This window comes from Haliaeetus leucocephalus, unplaced genomic scaffold, assembly GCF_000737465.1.
Source record: "Haliaeetus leucocephalus isolate CR32 unplaced genomic scaffold, Haliaeetus_leucocephalus-4.0 Scaffold153, whole genome shotgun sequence".
Classification (NCBI taxonomy): Eukaryota; Metazoa; Chordata; class Aves; order Accipitriformes; family Accipitridae; genus Haliaeetus; species Haliaeetus leucocephalus.
This window is the reverse complement of record NW_010972589.1, coordinates 1,160,327-1,176,605: the sequence shown is the minus strand read 5'-3', so window position 1 is coordinate 1,176,605 and position 16,279 is coordinate 1,160,327. Positions and strand designations below refer to the sequence as shown.

Sequence of the window (16,279 nt, the reverse complement as noted above, 5' to 3'; positions counted from 1 at the left end):
GCTGTCCCTCACACCAACTGCCGCTGCAATGGCTTGCAGTTGCTGAAGAGACGGGGGGAACAAAATGACAGCAAGACAAACTCGGAGGTATAAATTCACTTGGTGCTGTCAAGATAAATTTATTTTCTTCAGCTTTCTTCACAGGAAACATCACAAAAGTGCTTTACAGAGTTTGATACTGTTACTCTAACATGGGACAAAAGGACAACAGGTGTGTGCACTGCACAGTTAGAAGTTGTCATATGCAGAAGCCATGATAGGTAAACCAGGGTAAAAAAAATCTACTGACAAAAAAATATATATAGTTCAGGTTATGACTATAAACATACAATTATATAAATATACAGGCACCATTAGGTTCCTGTGTTGACTGTGGGGGCCACACAGGGATTCTCAGGAGTAGATCATATTGTACTCTACTTTGCTGAAACAGTGTCTGCTGTGCTCAGTGGGCTCCCAGCCAACCATTTTCCCTGGCAGACACTGTCCTTTCTTTCGCACTACAATAAGCACTCAAAATGGCTTTATCTTCATTTCTTCAGGTTAAGTGTGGTGGCAAGACATTCTGGTATGTTGCTAAAAGCAAATTCAGTTCCCTGTTTTTTCACTTACAGAGATGTCCTCTTACTATTATTCACTCAGTCATCTCTTCCTTAAAAAAAATAAAAATGCCTTAGGCTAGACCCTGCTGTCCAGATAAGAGAGTTTTGTTTGAGCTAGCATGTTACCAGTCATGCAACCCTACTCACTTTCATGGCTGAACCGCGTTGTACTGTGACCAATGCTACTGCCTTCATTTGGCTGTATTCTGTGGGAATTAGGCTCCCATGTAGCTTTTGAGGGTCTTGGTTTAAATTCTCCAAGGAGATCCCATTTATTTGCTAAGCAATTTTGCAACAGATGGAGCCATGTTTGTGATGCTAGAGCGCTGACTGAAGAAATACAGCATCACCAAGACTCAGCAGTTCTTGCTTATAGAGCTGCTTTCTAAAGATGTGGTGAATAATTCAGGCACCTGACTAGAAATCCTTGGCATGATGATAATGTAGATGAACAAAAGAAGAAGGGAATACTCTAGAGGGTGAAGAAAGGTCAAACCAAGAGATTTTTGCTGGACTTTGAGTTGCAGAAAAAGCAATTAGCAGAGCCAATTATCTAGAAAACACTGTCATGCCAGTTTACAAAACCAGTTTGCCTTTTACCCAATTCCCAGATTAAAGACACAGTGCACAGTCAGAGAACTATTCACTCCTGAAGGTTGCTGGGTGGTTAGTAAGTAACACAGTATGGATTTACAGCATCAAGACAGGGCTTTGGTGAGTGTAGCAGCAGAGATGAGTCAGATGTGCAGGAGAGGGTATGAACAACTGTCCAATCTTGCTGCATCTGCTGTATTCCCCCCCGCCCCCTCAGAAGTAACAAAAAACCCTCAGCTCCAATTTGCCAACTTCATAAACCCCCAGCAGCCACAGTTCATTTTGGCAGAATACTAGTAACTGCTGTAATAGAACACCTAACAGATACCATTTATTTGGATGCAAAATCCAAGGTACATTCTTCTCAACCACATATCACTATTAGTCCCGGAAAGCAGCTGTTCTCTGTGACACAATATTCTGATAGACAACGCAGCTCTTATGTGGTAGGCTATACGCCCCAACAGGCTTCAGTCTTCCCTTACACCACCTCCTTTGTATTTATAAACGTAGCATTACTGGTAAAAGCAGTCAGCACTTAAAGACTTAACCTTAAAGTACAAGATGAGATGTGAAGAGATGAAACAAACCACAAAGACTAAGCCTCCCCCCCAGTGTTGCTGCGCTCATCTTCATCTCAAAACCTGCACTCCTATTTCCATGTCCAGCTACGTACCACAACAGGTACGTTAGACTAAGCGTGGCTGGTTGCTGGTCAGAGACCAAGTAATACATCTGCTTCATCTCTGCCACAAAGAGCAGAGTAACCCAGAAACTGAAAACAAGTTTGCTCTGGGCTTGTTCACTTGCGCTCAATTCTGGCTGTTGAATCTAGACTTCAAGTGAGAAGATCTCAAATCAAGTTTTAATGAAACTGATCTCAAGTGACAGAAATAACTCCACAGAAACCAATGAAGTTAAGCTCTGGGAGATCAGATTCACATATGCTTTACCTGTTTCTCAATGCATTTGTTCTCTTGTATCAGCCTGTTTTTATGGTTTGAATCATTTTGTTATGGTTGTACATACTCTGAAAGAGATACAGTATAAGTGATTTATTTTAATTAAAAAAAGGAAGCTTATGACAACATTTTAACTAACAGTTTTCTGTAGGCAAATTATTTGAAATAAAACAGACAGTTACAACTCGATGACTTCAATGCTGTAACTGAGCTAGAAAGAAAATCCAATACAAAAGATAGGAGACAAAAAAACCAGAACAGAAAAGGTCAGATTGAGTAATAGTTAGTAAGAGCATGCCATGCCAATCACTGTAAGAAGAGTGAATTACATACATGAAACTGAAGGCTTCGGCATATCGGATGGCAAAAGCCAATGCCCACAGAGAATCACCAGGTTTGTCAGCACTGGGGAAGATGGCGATTGCCAGGGTAAGCCAACTCACTCTGTAAACATGGCAATTCAGTGGCAAGTGAATGTCAACAGAAAATAAACCCAAGGCAATGAACACTGGAAAGGCTTTAAAACCACTCATACATGCTCTGGTGGATTCTGAATTAGTTGTGATCTTTCAAGGGGACGATCTAGGCATCACCATGGACAGCTTGATGAAGACATCTGCTCAATGTGTAGTTGCAGTCAAGAAAGCGAATAAGATGTTAGGCTGTATTAAAGACAGAACAATATGGAAAAATATTACAGCATGTATTTCTCTTAGAGGTCCTCAACGAGCATTTGCTGTTTCAGCAGCACCTTAAAAAAAGTGACATATTAGAAAAATACAGGGAGGAAAGTGATAAGAGAACAGTAGAAGCAGCTCTTTGTAGCTGGAAAGACAGTAAGACCAAGGTAGTTTATTTGTTAGGAGGGGAAAATTGTTGATATACATCTTAAAAGTAATTCTCCTCCCCACCATATAGGGGCCACACCTCAAAGTCATTTTAAGCCACCTACCAATCTGTTGACCTCAATATCACTCGTCATCATCATCACCCTAAGTATTCCAAAAAGCCCCGTGTTACTCTTTAATGCTTATTATTCAGCTAGTTCAGCATTTCCTCTGAAGCAACCGCAATAGTTCGTTGAAATTTAACAGTAATCTTTCCTGACAGAGAATTGTCACAGCTAATGCACATTAACAACTCTCTTAGAGGTGCTGCAATGATAAAAACGTCAGTAAGAGAAGAGAGCTGCTGCGCCTCATCTCTGTCCAGTACCCGCCAGAGGTCTGACTTGTCTGCCGGCATGCCACCATCATGTTCTCTGCTTCTATTTGCAGGCCCCCTGTAAAAGCTGAGTGATGAACCTTGAAATCACCAGCAACAGCAAACAAGGGCATATTCATAAAAATTTTCTTCCTGTTCCTTCAGCTACAGTTAACTGATAAAATGGGAGATAACACTAAATAGGGTAATCACCTCTACTGCATCTGTATCCCTTCCTCTCCTGCCCACCCCTCTGCTTCCCCCTCTCAGCTCTCTCTTCTGATCATTTCCTTCCTTTATCTGTTTCACAGAAACTTCTCCATGGGCAACTATTTCATTTTCTTTTATTCCTTTCATCTCTTTCCTTCACAGCCACCCTTCTTACCAGATTTTCAAAAGTTTTGAAGTTAAGATTACTCTCTCTCCCATGTTTTGACTGTACCTGCATGCTACTTCAACTTAAATATGGGAAAGGATAAAGAGTAGGACAAATGTGTGTTTATATGTGGAGAGGGGAAGAAAACTACATTCCTACTAGAAAATACCACTTAGTATCCTGACACAAATACATACTTTCAGGAGTGAACATTTCTAGTTCACATAATTCAAACAAACTTTAAAACAGCCACATTATAAGAGATGGCTATCAACTGTGAGCAGGGTTTTATTTCAGTCATGGGGTTTACAAAATATAGCAATATTGATTTTAATGTATTTCACATAAAAACAGAAAGCCTCATATTAATATACCACTCGGGTTGCACAGGTAATTAAAGAGAGGAAATACCAGTTAGAGCGCTCAGCCTGAACTTTTTCCTTACCCATACATACTAAAATAAGTCTAATTACATAATACTTCAATAGAACACATATTACATTCTGTAGAAATGAGCCTTTCCCAAAGTAGTATTAAAATACTGTAATGAAAGCTAATATAAAGATCTTTTCATAAAAATTTTTAGTCCTCTCTAGCACCTTCCCTTGGCCCCAGCCCTTGACAACAAACAGCTTTGGCCTCACAACACCCCTGTGAGGTAGGTTGTTGGGTTTTTTGGTACAGCTGGGGAAACTGAGGCAAAGTGAACCTAAATTACTTGAAGTTAACACAGCAGCTCAGTGGAAAAACAAGGCCAAACCCCACTCTGCTGGTCCTATGCTCTTGCTACAAAATGGGCTTGCTTCTCTTCGGTGCCCGCAGTTGTTTTAGATGATACTTTCCATTCCAGTGTTCCAGATGCACTGCTTTTTCTGGTGACTCATTAATAATACTGTGATACGGTTTTAATATTTGCGTTCTGGCTAAGCAGCCCATTGAACTTCATTAACCTTGCTATATCAACATATGATCTAAGCAACTGAACATAAACCCATGACATACGTACCATTAGAAGATGATTCACAAAGCAGGAAATGTCTTCATAGCCATTTGAATTAGTGTGTCAGCTTTTTATCATGCAGAAGTGAAAAGCTTTCTTAAGTATGAAACAAGTTATTTCCTAATAAGATTGCTGAACTATCATGGAATTTGTCCCTTCTCAGCTCTGTCTTTAGGCAACCGGTTAGACAGCTTTGTACCAAAGCAAAATTCTACCTTCTCTGGACAGGTTTTCCCGATTCTTTCCTTTAAAGGGATGCCTTCCCCAAATGCTGAACTTCAAACACTTAGTCAGGTGGATCTGCCACTTGTGAAAGCAGCACTGACCCACACAGCACGTCTCCTATCCAGCCACTCGCACTCCGCTCCCTACCTCAGGCTATACATTTAATACTACCATTTAGAAAACAGCCTTTCTAATCCCTCTCTTATACCCCCTGTGTTTTATTCCCATAATTTCCACTCTCCCTAATTAAAAAAAAAAAAACGCAAAACTTCCTTTCTGTTTTATTTCACTTCAAACAGAACTACATTTGGTGCTTCAGAAGCCAAACTCTAGATACAGGGTAGACAGACTTATGTGAATCAGGATTGGACTCCTCAGTTCTGTTTTCTGCTGTCATTTCTTCTTCTATCTGCTAGAGCTTGCAGGTTCTCATGTGAACCCTGATACAGACAAGCTGACTTTTTAACTTCTGAAGAATTTATCAGGAAATGTATGTCAGATTTCCTCCCCCTTTGTATGCACCTAATTTATATATCTGAAATTTAAATATGCATGTTCTTATTTTCTTGTATTCCCAAATAAAGCCCCTATTTACCATTAAAACCAATTTGTGAAATTAAAAGCTGAAAACAGAAGGGGACAATTTGGGAACTAAATTACAGTCAGGCAACAAAACCTGGATTGTGGCTATTCATACGTATTTTTAAGTACTTGAGGTGTTTTTGGTAAAATTTAGCTTCTTGGGCCTCTGATACAAATTGGTCATGTAAAATATGAGGTATTCATTTCTCTGACCATGTCAATATTAGAAAGAATAATATTACTACCTTGTAAATAAGCACCTTTTAAGCACATGAAGCCCTATTAGTCTAAAAAAAAAAATCATCTGCTCTGTTTTAGTTATGGTATTTGACAGAAAACCACAAGCAAGTTTAGAACCGCTCAACCAAGCTGAAATTAGAAAGACAAAAGAATAGGACTACTGCAAAAGCTCAGATAAGCAAACTCCAAGATGTGCAGCCCTATCAAATTTGTATGGTGTTTACTTGACCTAAACAGCACAGGTGCCTCAGCCATGTTGTGGTGATGAAAGAGTTTCCAAGAGCCACCAGATGCAGTCAGGCACTGTAAACCCTTGTCCCTGTGGAGTCAGGTCTCTAACACAATTTGTACCATTAAAAATTCATCTATTCCTAAATTTTGTAAGAGAGTTACTTTGGACATGACTGGTAAAGCTAGCTACAAAGACAAAACTGAAGTAGCAGGACACACGTCACTTCAAATTGTCAATTCCTCTTCATTTCTGAGCAAGATTAACCAGGGCAAAGCTGAACTGGGAGGGAGGGTGGGAGTGGGGTGTGAGCAAACCTAGTCCTCTCTTACATTTATTATCAGAGCTCAAGTAAATACAGATGCCAGATTCCTACAGTGGGCACTTGGGAAGTCCAACTTTATTAAAATATCTAAGTTTTGGCATTTTAACATTCCTTAAATGCAGACTGTATCACCAAGAACCACAAATCCAAGTTGTTCCTTCCCCAGTAAGTACTAGACATTTAAATGTTCTACTATATGGCTGTGTTTTTATTTTAAGCCAGAGATAGTAAAATGGAACCTTTAAATTCAAAATTAATAACTAACCACCATAAAAGCATATTACAGGCTAGGTTAGGAAGTTCCTGAAGCAGCACACAACTGCATTTCACTGACTGGTACCAAGAATCTTGTTTCTACAACTGACAATCCTTCATTTATGGAATGAGGCTTCAACAAGGATTTTGAAGGAATGAAGTGGACATTCTTAGCATGCCTGGAATGAATGCAATAACAAACCAGATGGAGTTGGACTTCAGAGTCTCAAAAGCATACTGAGCTTCCACAGAGGACTGACTTTGAAAATTTCAGGCATGCAGAACAATTAATTGTTACAAGGAAGATACTGACAACTGGCATTTTGATAGTTGCTGGCAGCAGTATTTAACACTAGAAACACTTTAAATTAGCTTAACATTCTGTACTATGGAAACTGCTGCATTTCTGATTTTTTTCCTTTATGCTGCCAGAAAGAACCTGGAATGATATGCTTAAGAAAAGCCCCCAAAATAACACCTCTAGTTATCAGTAGCTGATGGACTCCAGTGACAGTAACCATCCAGAGGGGCTTTTTTGTTTTTGGGGTTTTTTTTTTTTTTCATTCTTTAATTTAGCAGAGCTACTTCCAAGTGAAAAGCAAATCAAAGCTTCATTCATACTTAATTCACAATCTCAAACCAGTCCTAGATGGTGGGAGTAAGAAGACACTCTGACAGGTAGCAAACTAAACTTCTATGTACAAATAAAAGTCATACTCATATGCACTGCTGTAAGCTCTCAAACAGAGCCTACCTGACCATAAGGCTGACTACCCACTCCACAGCCTGTCCCTTAGGAGATCCAAATGCTCTATGTTTCCTTAGCTGTTGTACAGTCATAAGCTAGAACTAAAGGTAAAGATTAATTAGACTCCAGAATCCATGTATATTTCCATTTTATTCGATTTGAAACTGTTACAGGGTTTTCTTGAACTGCCAGAATTCATGCCCAAAACCTCAAATAAAGACGGTACAATGGACAGTCTCATCTACCCTTCATACAGTAGAGTAAAACTTGATTCATGTGCATTGGTGATCTCAATCACTTTAGAGCATCAGGAAAAGTGTTTTAAGACTTCATGTTTCTACCGCATCAAGTGACATGTCCATTTACCATGAATTCCACAGAAATCTTTAGTGACAAAGCAACAGTTTTGCTGGCAAAAAATGTTATTTTCAAGGAAGATACATGGCTCAGAGTCCAAGGTATTGGTATCAGTCTTTCAGTGGGGTTTTGTTTCCAAATGAAGTCTCCAATTTTAAGAATAGTCTCATGAGCCCTCTCTTTAATAGCAGCTTCTAGCAGAAGTTTTAGAGACAGTTAACTCTGCAAGGGCAAGGCCAGTTCTAGTCTGTGCACAAAAGAACCAGGTGAGACCCCAGCCCCACTGAAGTCAACAGCAAAATTCCCATTGGCCTCAGAGAAGTAGATTTAAAGCGAGTCAGCAGTTAGTCAAAGGGAACCCAACCAGGCAATTCCTGCACTACCCTCACCTTCTGCACATACACACTACTCCCACACACATAAGCAAGTTTTGTTTTGTTCCCTTGTTTTTCTTGCCATTGGCAACTCTTATAGATATTGGGTCTATTTTTTGGCATTTACTCTGAGAAACCTCAACACTGGAGCACACCACTATCATATTTCATTTTGCTTCTGGTGTAACAATTCAGAGAAGACAAAAACAGTTACAGCAGGACACTTTTGGTACTTGACAGGTTTTGTTCATCAAATCAGAGTTACAGGCAATGTCCTATATTCTTAGTGTATCAGTGCCATTTTGCCTACTGCCACTAAATTAAGTCAGAGATGACAACTTAAAGAAGTCACTGCCCTCCATTATCACTAAACTTCCTGACTTTGAATAAAGACCATTTATGTGTTTTAGTTAGAGAATTTCTGCCTCAAAAAGCCTGCATGCTTCACAGAAGTAGCCAAACAAATAAGGCTTTCCAGCTCTAGTTATCCCTCTGCATACTGTTATTTTAGTTATCAAGTAACCATTACTCTTCAACAAGCAAATAACTTTTTAATAGAGGAGAAATTTTTATCTAGTATCACTACTGCCACATATCTCTTTTTTAACAATTTCTGAAGACTGTAGTTGGAGTCTGGATTCCTCTGTGTCAAATCAAAACTTGTCAGTCTTAGTGCTTTAGGGTGAAAAAGACAAACCTCATGACGAAAACCAAAATAAACCCTATTTCACTACAACATCTCATCATTATTTAAATATACTGCAATTTGATACCAGAAACAAGGCAGGTGGTTTTTTTTGTGGAGAATAGAAAAAAAAAAAGCTTAAACAGACAACTGTGAAAATGGCTAACACAAACAGACCATTCAAACCCATCATTCCTCAAATCTGATACTGAATGAGTTTTAATTTGTTTTGCAGTTACTTCAGTACAGCTATCTAAAAAGGTAAACAAACTACAGCTCTGTTATACTTGGATAGTATGAGTGGTATGGTACGCTCCAGAAGTCTCTAGCAGGCTATGGCTACACGACAGGATTCCTCAGAAGGGGAACAGAACAGGTTTGTCATTAAGGTCACTTAAATCTTTGTTATAGCAAATTGGAACCAAATGGCTGACTTCTGCAGGATTTCTGACAGGAATCCAGTAGAGCTGGTTTCAAGTTTCAGGTGGCCACTAAAACAGCTGTAACCTTCTCTTCCAGAAGTTGTGATCCACATGGTGTCCACAATGAGTGCAGCAAGTCTGAGGTAGTCAACCTTTACGAAGGCTCAGTATCTGAACATAAAAAGATTTTGAAATGACCACTGGCTGCAGGTATCTTTCTGAGCAATTAAAGAACACTGATGACTCTTGTTCAATCATTTACATTAATTTGCCCCACATCCAATGGAGAGGTTGTAACATATTATGCTTCCATAGTGCAGGAGAACCAATCACTTACGCCAAAGTAGTCTGCACTTGCTGCAGTAGATCCAGCAGAAATAAGGTGGCATGTTCATCATAGCCGTTAGCTGTAGTTTAGTTACCTTAGTAGAAGGGTTACCAAAAAAGCATTCCTTAATTGTACTGTGTATGCAGCTCTACTGATCCCCAAGCACAGCATACTGGTTGTCTAGCTGAAGTTTAAGTGCCTGGTTTTTTGAGACCTCATCCCTACCTCTAGTTTTGTGTTTTACTACTTCAAAGCTCTTCTCCATTTCTTTATCCCTAAGGGAAAATAAATGTAATCAGTAAATATCTTATCACTAGCTTGTGAGTTGTGAATTTCTAGTCGATTTCCAACCCATCCCAACAAAAGCATTATGAACACAGAACACTAAGGTCCAGAGTTTTAACAGAACAACCAAACATTCCCAAAGCAAATCTTGTAAAAACCTTATCTCCAGAGTCAAGCTCATCATCCAGTACAATTCAGATTACATTCTAAATTTCAGTATTAGCATTCTTAAAAGTAAATTTAAGCACATTTATGAAAAACAGGTTTTAGAAAGCAGAAGTCCATTTCTAGAATGCTCACTCAGAGTTTCATCTTAGCTCAATTTGCACCATTCAAACCCTAAAGCATCAATGACAGCATATCTCATTTGCCAAGCAGACAAAGCCACACACACAAAAAAAAGAAACAAAGCTTCTGCTTGGCTGTATTAGTCAGTAACACAGCAATCAGAAAAAACAAACAATCAAAAAACCCCAAACCCCAAGTGAATTAGGTATTGGCCTAGCTATCTCTTCTGTAGGGAATGAGGTTATGGGGAGATCAGGACTCAAAAGCAGGATGAAACTCAAGTCTTCAGCACCCCAAAACACAAAACACTTCAGCAAAATTGGGGGGGCTCATTGTAAACCACAGCTCACACAGCAAGTTTATTGATTTATACTTGTATTAAACCCCGTTCCTCCATTGAAGTTACTGTCGCACCTTTAGTGAGAAGGCAGTGTGCTCAAGACATCCTACTCATGCCTCCTGACGGTAGTAACACAGAGCCTCACCATGGCTAGTATCTCAGGGAACCAGATGCTATCAAGCACAGAAATACTCTGCTTCAGGGAAATCCTTCAGCAAGTCAGCGATAAGGTAACTGGCAGTCTTGCTTGGCTATCTCACTGGGATATGAAAATTATTTCACGGGAAGCCCTTCCGAGAGTTGGAAAATACAGCTAAGACCTCTCTCATATCTCTTTGCCAAAAAGAATAATTTCTTAGTTATTTCCTTCCTCTGTGGAAAGATTCAGGCTTAAGCCCTAAAACAAAGTAAGAACTTGGAGAAGGCAGTTAAAATAGGGACTTAATGGAATGTACTTACTTTCGACTGTCTACAAGCTTGGCGGTGGACTGCAGTGATGGAAACTGCGTATCACTATAGATTTCTGGTGGTCCTTGCTGTGCTCTCCGTGGCCTGCCACCCTCCCTGGCACCAGGCGGCCTGTATACACCACCAGTCTGAACTGGTTCTGGGGTTTCTGTAACTAGTTATAAGAACAAAATTTAGACGAGAGAGTAAGTTTGCATTCATATCTGAAAAAAAAACCACAAATAAAAAAAGAATCTTACAAGTATGTTTTGCACCTTTTAAAGTGCTGGAAGCAAATCTTTTAGACAAGGCAGGAAATCAGGTGTTATGTAATTTAACATATACTTAGTAGTCAAATTAAAATGTGGCTCCAGTATACTGCCTTACAAAGTTCAGGAAATCAAAACCACTGATGAGGACTTCACGTCCCTTATTTACAATTTATTAGCAGCTTACATTTAAAACTAGAGATTTAAACACATAATTATATATTTGCCAAATCTTATTTAAAGCACCTCTCCAAATACAGAAGAGAATATCCAAATAGTTCGTATTTAAGGTAACAATCTACAATGAAATAACACTGATTAACTCTACCTCCTTGCCTATACAAACAAGAAAACACACAGCAGGCCGCTCTTCAATGAATTTCTCAATGGAAGAGAATAGTCTGAACTCAGATCACAGCTAAGTAGTTTATCTCCACTGACACTAATAAACTGTATTTAATCAAAACTGAAGTCCTATCCCAGTTCAAGAATCAATTTTGCAATGTCATGTTCTCTGTACCAGAGAACTGATCTGAAAAGCACACTACTAACCATGGAACCCTTCTCAAGAACTGCCATATCAGACATCAAATATTGGTTAAACATCCACTTAATTGTCAAAGCAATATTTTTAGATCAGCAGAAATGCTTCCAACAGGTATTTTGCAGGTTGCAAAGTAGAGGGATCTCCTTCAAAGATGGAATGCTCCCCCACCCCCTTTTGAAGTCAGAAATAAAAATCCCTCCGTTCATGTTTATTTAAAGAATCTGACAGTACTATCAATTCAGTTCCTCAGATGCCTTCACGGGAAAATTTCCTCATTTGCTAGTAGGCCAAACAAGCCATTAGTATGTTATAAGGTGCCTGAACAGGAACTGCTCCTTAAGCTCTACCCTCTGAGCAGCTTAATTCAACCTGATACACTTCTGATCGGAAAAAAACAACTCGAGTTAAATTTACCAATTGGTTCAACAACAGGTGCTGGTGCAGGAGCTGACTTGTTCCAAGGACCAGATGATCTGTCTACACCACCACCAGTCTCCTCCCAGTTGTCACCAGGTTCTTCTCTTTTTTCACTTTCATCATCTTCTTTTTCACTATAAAAGAGAAACAGTAAGCAGCATTTTACAAACAGAGGTTTAAGACTTGCCAGAGATTACACAATTGCCATAGCCAAGACTTCACGGCTGCTGTGCTGAAGATACTAGATTTAACCAGGCTACATTAGTCCTGTAACCACTGTATTAGTACTTCCACCTGAACAATTTTTGGCACACTGCTACACAACTTGGCAACTGAGGAAAAAAGTTCTTAAAAAAGACAAATTCAAACTGTACTAAGTGAAATAAATTGATTTCTTATTTTGAGCTTAAAGACTTTTCTCATACTAAGAGAGTCATGCATTTGGAAGTGATGAGAAGATAAAGCAGGAAAGCACTACAAGTCCAGCTTCCATAAACTGCTTTAGTCAAGAGGAAGAAACTGTGGAGAAGTAGTGACAGAAAGCAAGTCCTGAGCTCCCTTTCCCTATAACCACAACCACCTGAGAAACACTCCTATATTACCCATACAAATATCACCTACAAACCAACTCAGATTTTTCTTCTTTAAGGAGGCAATCAAAAAATACAGACAGAAAAATATGCCATTTTTAAAAGACAAATCCTATGCAAAAGCCTGACTGTATTTTATTTAGACTATTTGATTTTGCACAGAAATAGTCGGAGACTCAAAATAATTTGCTAGACAAAGCTATTACAGAAAGCAGTGTGGTATAATGGGACATACATGGAGAGTGAGGCTGTTGAAAAACCCAAGACACTGATCTGAACAGCAGCAGCAAAGTGTGAATACAGAAGTTTATAATACACCAAATTCTACTAATCATAATCAGATAAGCTTTCTGTATAAGTAATAATTAGAGAACAGTTAAAAATACCTATCATTTCTGAAAATTAAACAGCCTTTCACTGTTCATCCAAATACAGTAACAATCATAGTAAGCCGGACCAAGGGCCTAAATACATCACTATCCTATTTTAAACTACAGTCAGAAGCAGATGCCTACAGACTGGCTAGAACAGAGTAAGTATACATAACATCCCACCCCCACTCGATACTCTGTGTCTTATTTTCAGCAAAGAGATCTCCAGAGCTGGGTAACTTATAACCTCCAGTGGGTTTTTCTTCCATTTACTTCTCCACTCTCCCCTTGAATCCACTAACTGTGCGGTTACAAAATCCTGTGTCAGAAACTTCCACATGCCTGAAAATCTGCCACAGCATCAAAAGCATTCAGAATGCCAGCCTTTGTCTGGAAAACCAAAGTACTCGCTTTCCAATCAAACAGTACTAGCAGTCAGTGAAGCAGCAGCCCACTTGTTACTTGTCCATTCATACATGTGATGATCTGCTGCAACACTTCAATGGTACAGAGAGGCTGTGGACCAAATACATGTAAACGACCTAAAAGAACCAGTTAACTGAAGTTAACTAACTGGGGGTGGGGGGGGGTGGGGGGGGTGTTAAAAAAAAAAAAAAAAAATCAAAGAATGCGTAAGACCTGCTCAAACATTTAGCAGAAGAAAGCATCTACTGCACTGGTTACAGGTAAGATTATTTTAAGATGGCATTATTCTGAACATCATCAGTACCTGGACAACGAGGATTATGTGACAGTCTAAGACTAAGGTTCTGATGAAACGGTTTTCTTAACCAGGATAGACTTAAGTAGACTTACTTTGGACCAGACTACAGGAACAATTTAATGAAAAAGCAAACAAAGAATCTTGGATGAGACTTATAAACACAGTCCTGTGGGATCTCGTCATGGGATACTAATTTTAACAACTATATTTTGGGGTTTTTTTGAAATAAAAATGCAATGGTTCAGGAATTCACTCCCCAAACTGAGATGCTGAATAATGCTTAATAAACTGAGTCAGATACCCTTTCAGGGGTCAAATGATTCAGTGAGAGTTACTATGCTGCACTCCTCTCTGAGGAATTCCAACTTTACTATCTTTATGGAGGGTAATGTTAGGCATTTGTAATAAAAATCTGAGACCCAACCAAAACAGACAGACCTAGAATATTAACAGAGGTTTAGAAAATAAAGAGAACATCGGCAGCAACACATCAAACCTCTGTTTAACTGGACTCCATGAAGGCATTCTGAAGAAAGAACGTAGTTTTTAAACATAGGTAATGGTTATACTGGAGAGAAAAAGAAAAATAGTAGTACCTTATTTGCATGGACTGAACTCTAAGACCACTATAATCAATTTCTTCCTTTTGCTCAAACTCCTTCCAATCATCCTCTTCCTGTAAGAGAAGAAAAATATAAGCTGTTACTGTCTTTACACTGAAGACAGAAAAGAAGAATGTAACTAAGATAATACAAAGAAAACTAAGAGTGAAGGTACAGTTCCATAGGAAACTGATCCATGTGCACCAATGCCAAGAGGGGAAAGGATTCCGCTCCCTCCTCCCCTAACTTACTGTATGTCATCTAGGATGCACTTGTGAGCTGACTTTAACTCACTAGAACAGCTAAGAAATGCCCAGGCAAAAAAGTCATTCAAGTGAAAGAAAACCGCATCATCACAGTAAAAATCCAGCGGGAAGCCAAGGGACAACACAAAGTAGGGAACAAGACCATGCAATCAAGACCAGGCATATACAAGGGCAAGACCTCTCCCTTTTCCTAACAGTAAGCTTTTATGACAGCTTGAATGCACATGAAGCTTTAGATTTGCTTTTTCATCACCTATATCAAGAGCCAAACAGTAAAGAACATTTGGAATAGCTTAGAGCATTTATGACAAAGATTAATATTGGTACATTTGACTCTTCCACATTCACAACCACATTTACAGCCTTTCTCATTTTCTTAATAATGTTTTTGTAATAGTGAAAAGGTCAGCTTCAAAACCACAGCAATCTTAGTACACAAAAATAGCAGAATACTAGTCTTTGGAGAGCATTGCTTTAAGGTTTTAAGAGGGGAGTTTGATCACGTGTTTGGGGAAAGAGGGACCCACCTAAGTGGAGCTGTCCTACGGTGTAATCAGCAGATTCTGGGCTTATTAAGGTAGGCCAGAAATGGAGCAGAACAGAGAAGCAGTCCTCCCATGTTCCTACTCGCAGCTTTAAGACACACACAGTCTAATTAGTAGTTTACATAATTCCTACACCCTACGTGAAATGCAGTTAAATTGCTTTAAATACAAAGACCATGCAAGCAAGCTCTGCCGACGGTATAGCCCCCTTTCTGCTGAACAGCTGGGAACACAGCTTCTTGTAGGAGCCCTGTCCTAGGATCTTCTACGTTATCAACCTCTAGCAGGAAGTTTTTGACCTGCTTTAAAGCAACGGCAAAAGTAGAAAGTGACCTCATGTTACTGCACCATATGCTGAAGATTCAGTCTTTTGGAAGAGCGTGAGTCTACAGCTCTAAAATGTTTTGAGATTTCTTATATTCCCATCTCCATGGAAACATCACAGTTTCCAAACTAATGTACCTTTCACATTTAACAATCTTTATTTCTAATCCAAGCGCAAGCTTCTGTCAAAATCAGACGCAACTGAGCAGAAGAGCAGCTGAAAGGTTACTACTGACCTTGGACTACTTAGAAAGCTACTGCAGGTGTCAAGCTCCCCAAGTTAAACGCCATCAGGAAACAGCAGAGCATTTCTTAAAATTCGTTTTAAAAATCTACAGCTCACGGCCAGCTGTAAGGCACCAACTCAACTATGAGCACTTAAGCTTCTCTCGCACTCTCATCGTTTCACTGTAATACGGTACAAGAAAACTGCTGGCAGTAAAACCCCTTCCTGGCAGGAAGGCAAAGAGCTCGGCGTGCTTCGCCTGCAGAGCCAGGGGACCTCACCGCCAAGGTCCGCAGGCCACACGCCACAAACCCAGGTGGCCGACGGAGGCCACCTCCCCGCCTCCGGCCGCTGCCCTGCGCCAACACCCGCAAACCAGGGAGAGCTGGGCAGAACCGAAGCCGCAGACCGGGAACCGGCACCGCTCTCGCCGACCCCCCACCCCGCGCCCTCCACGCGGGTTCGAGCCGCCTTCCGAGCAGAGGCCGGGGCGGGGCGGGGCGGGTGCGAAGTCCGCCCGGCCCGGAGCCC

The 16,279-nt window shown here is 39.9% G+C and overlaps 1 protein-coding gene across 4 annotated transcripts; it reads right to left on the bottom strand.

The window, feature by feature from the left end:
• Positions 1–329: 329 nt before the first annotated feature.
• CDV3 (CDV3 homolog (mouse)) lies at positions 330–14,457 on the bottom strand. Of its 4 annotated transcripts, none has more exons than XM_010562037.1 (4): positions 14,382–14,457; positions 12,098–12,234; positions 10,880–11,042; positions 330–2,820 (listed from the first exon to the last, which is right to left on the bottom strand). In XM_010562037.1, the coding sequence occupies exons 1-4, from the start codon at positions 14,390–14,392 to the stop codon at positions 2,796–2,798; spliced, it is 336 nt and encodes a 111-aa protein (XP_010560339.1). In that variant the 5' UTR covers positions 14,393–14,457; the 3' UTR covers positions 330–2,795. The 4 variants fall into 4 exon arrangements, with proteins under 4 accessions (XP_010560339.1, XP_010560337.1, XP_010560341.1 ...); XM_010562035.1 differs by lacking the exon at positions 330–2,820 and adding an exon at positions 7,473–9,782; XM_010562039.1 differs by lacking the exon at positions 330–2,820 and adding an exon at positions 7,473–9,601.
• Positions 14,458–16,279: the final 1,822 nt, after the last annotated feature.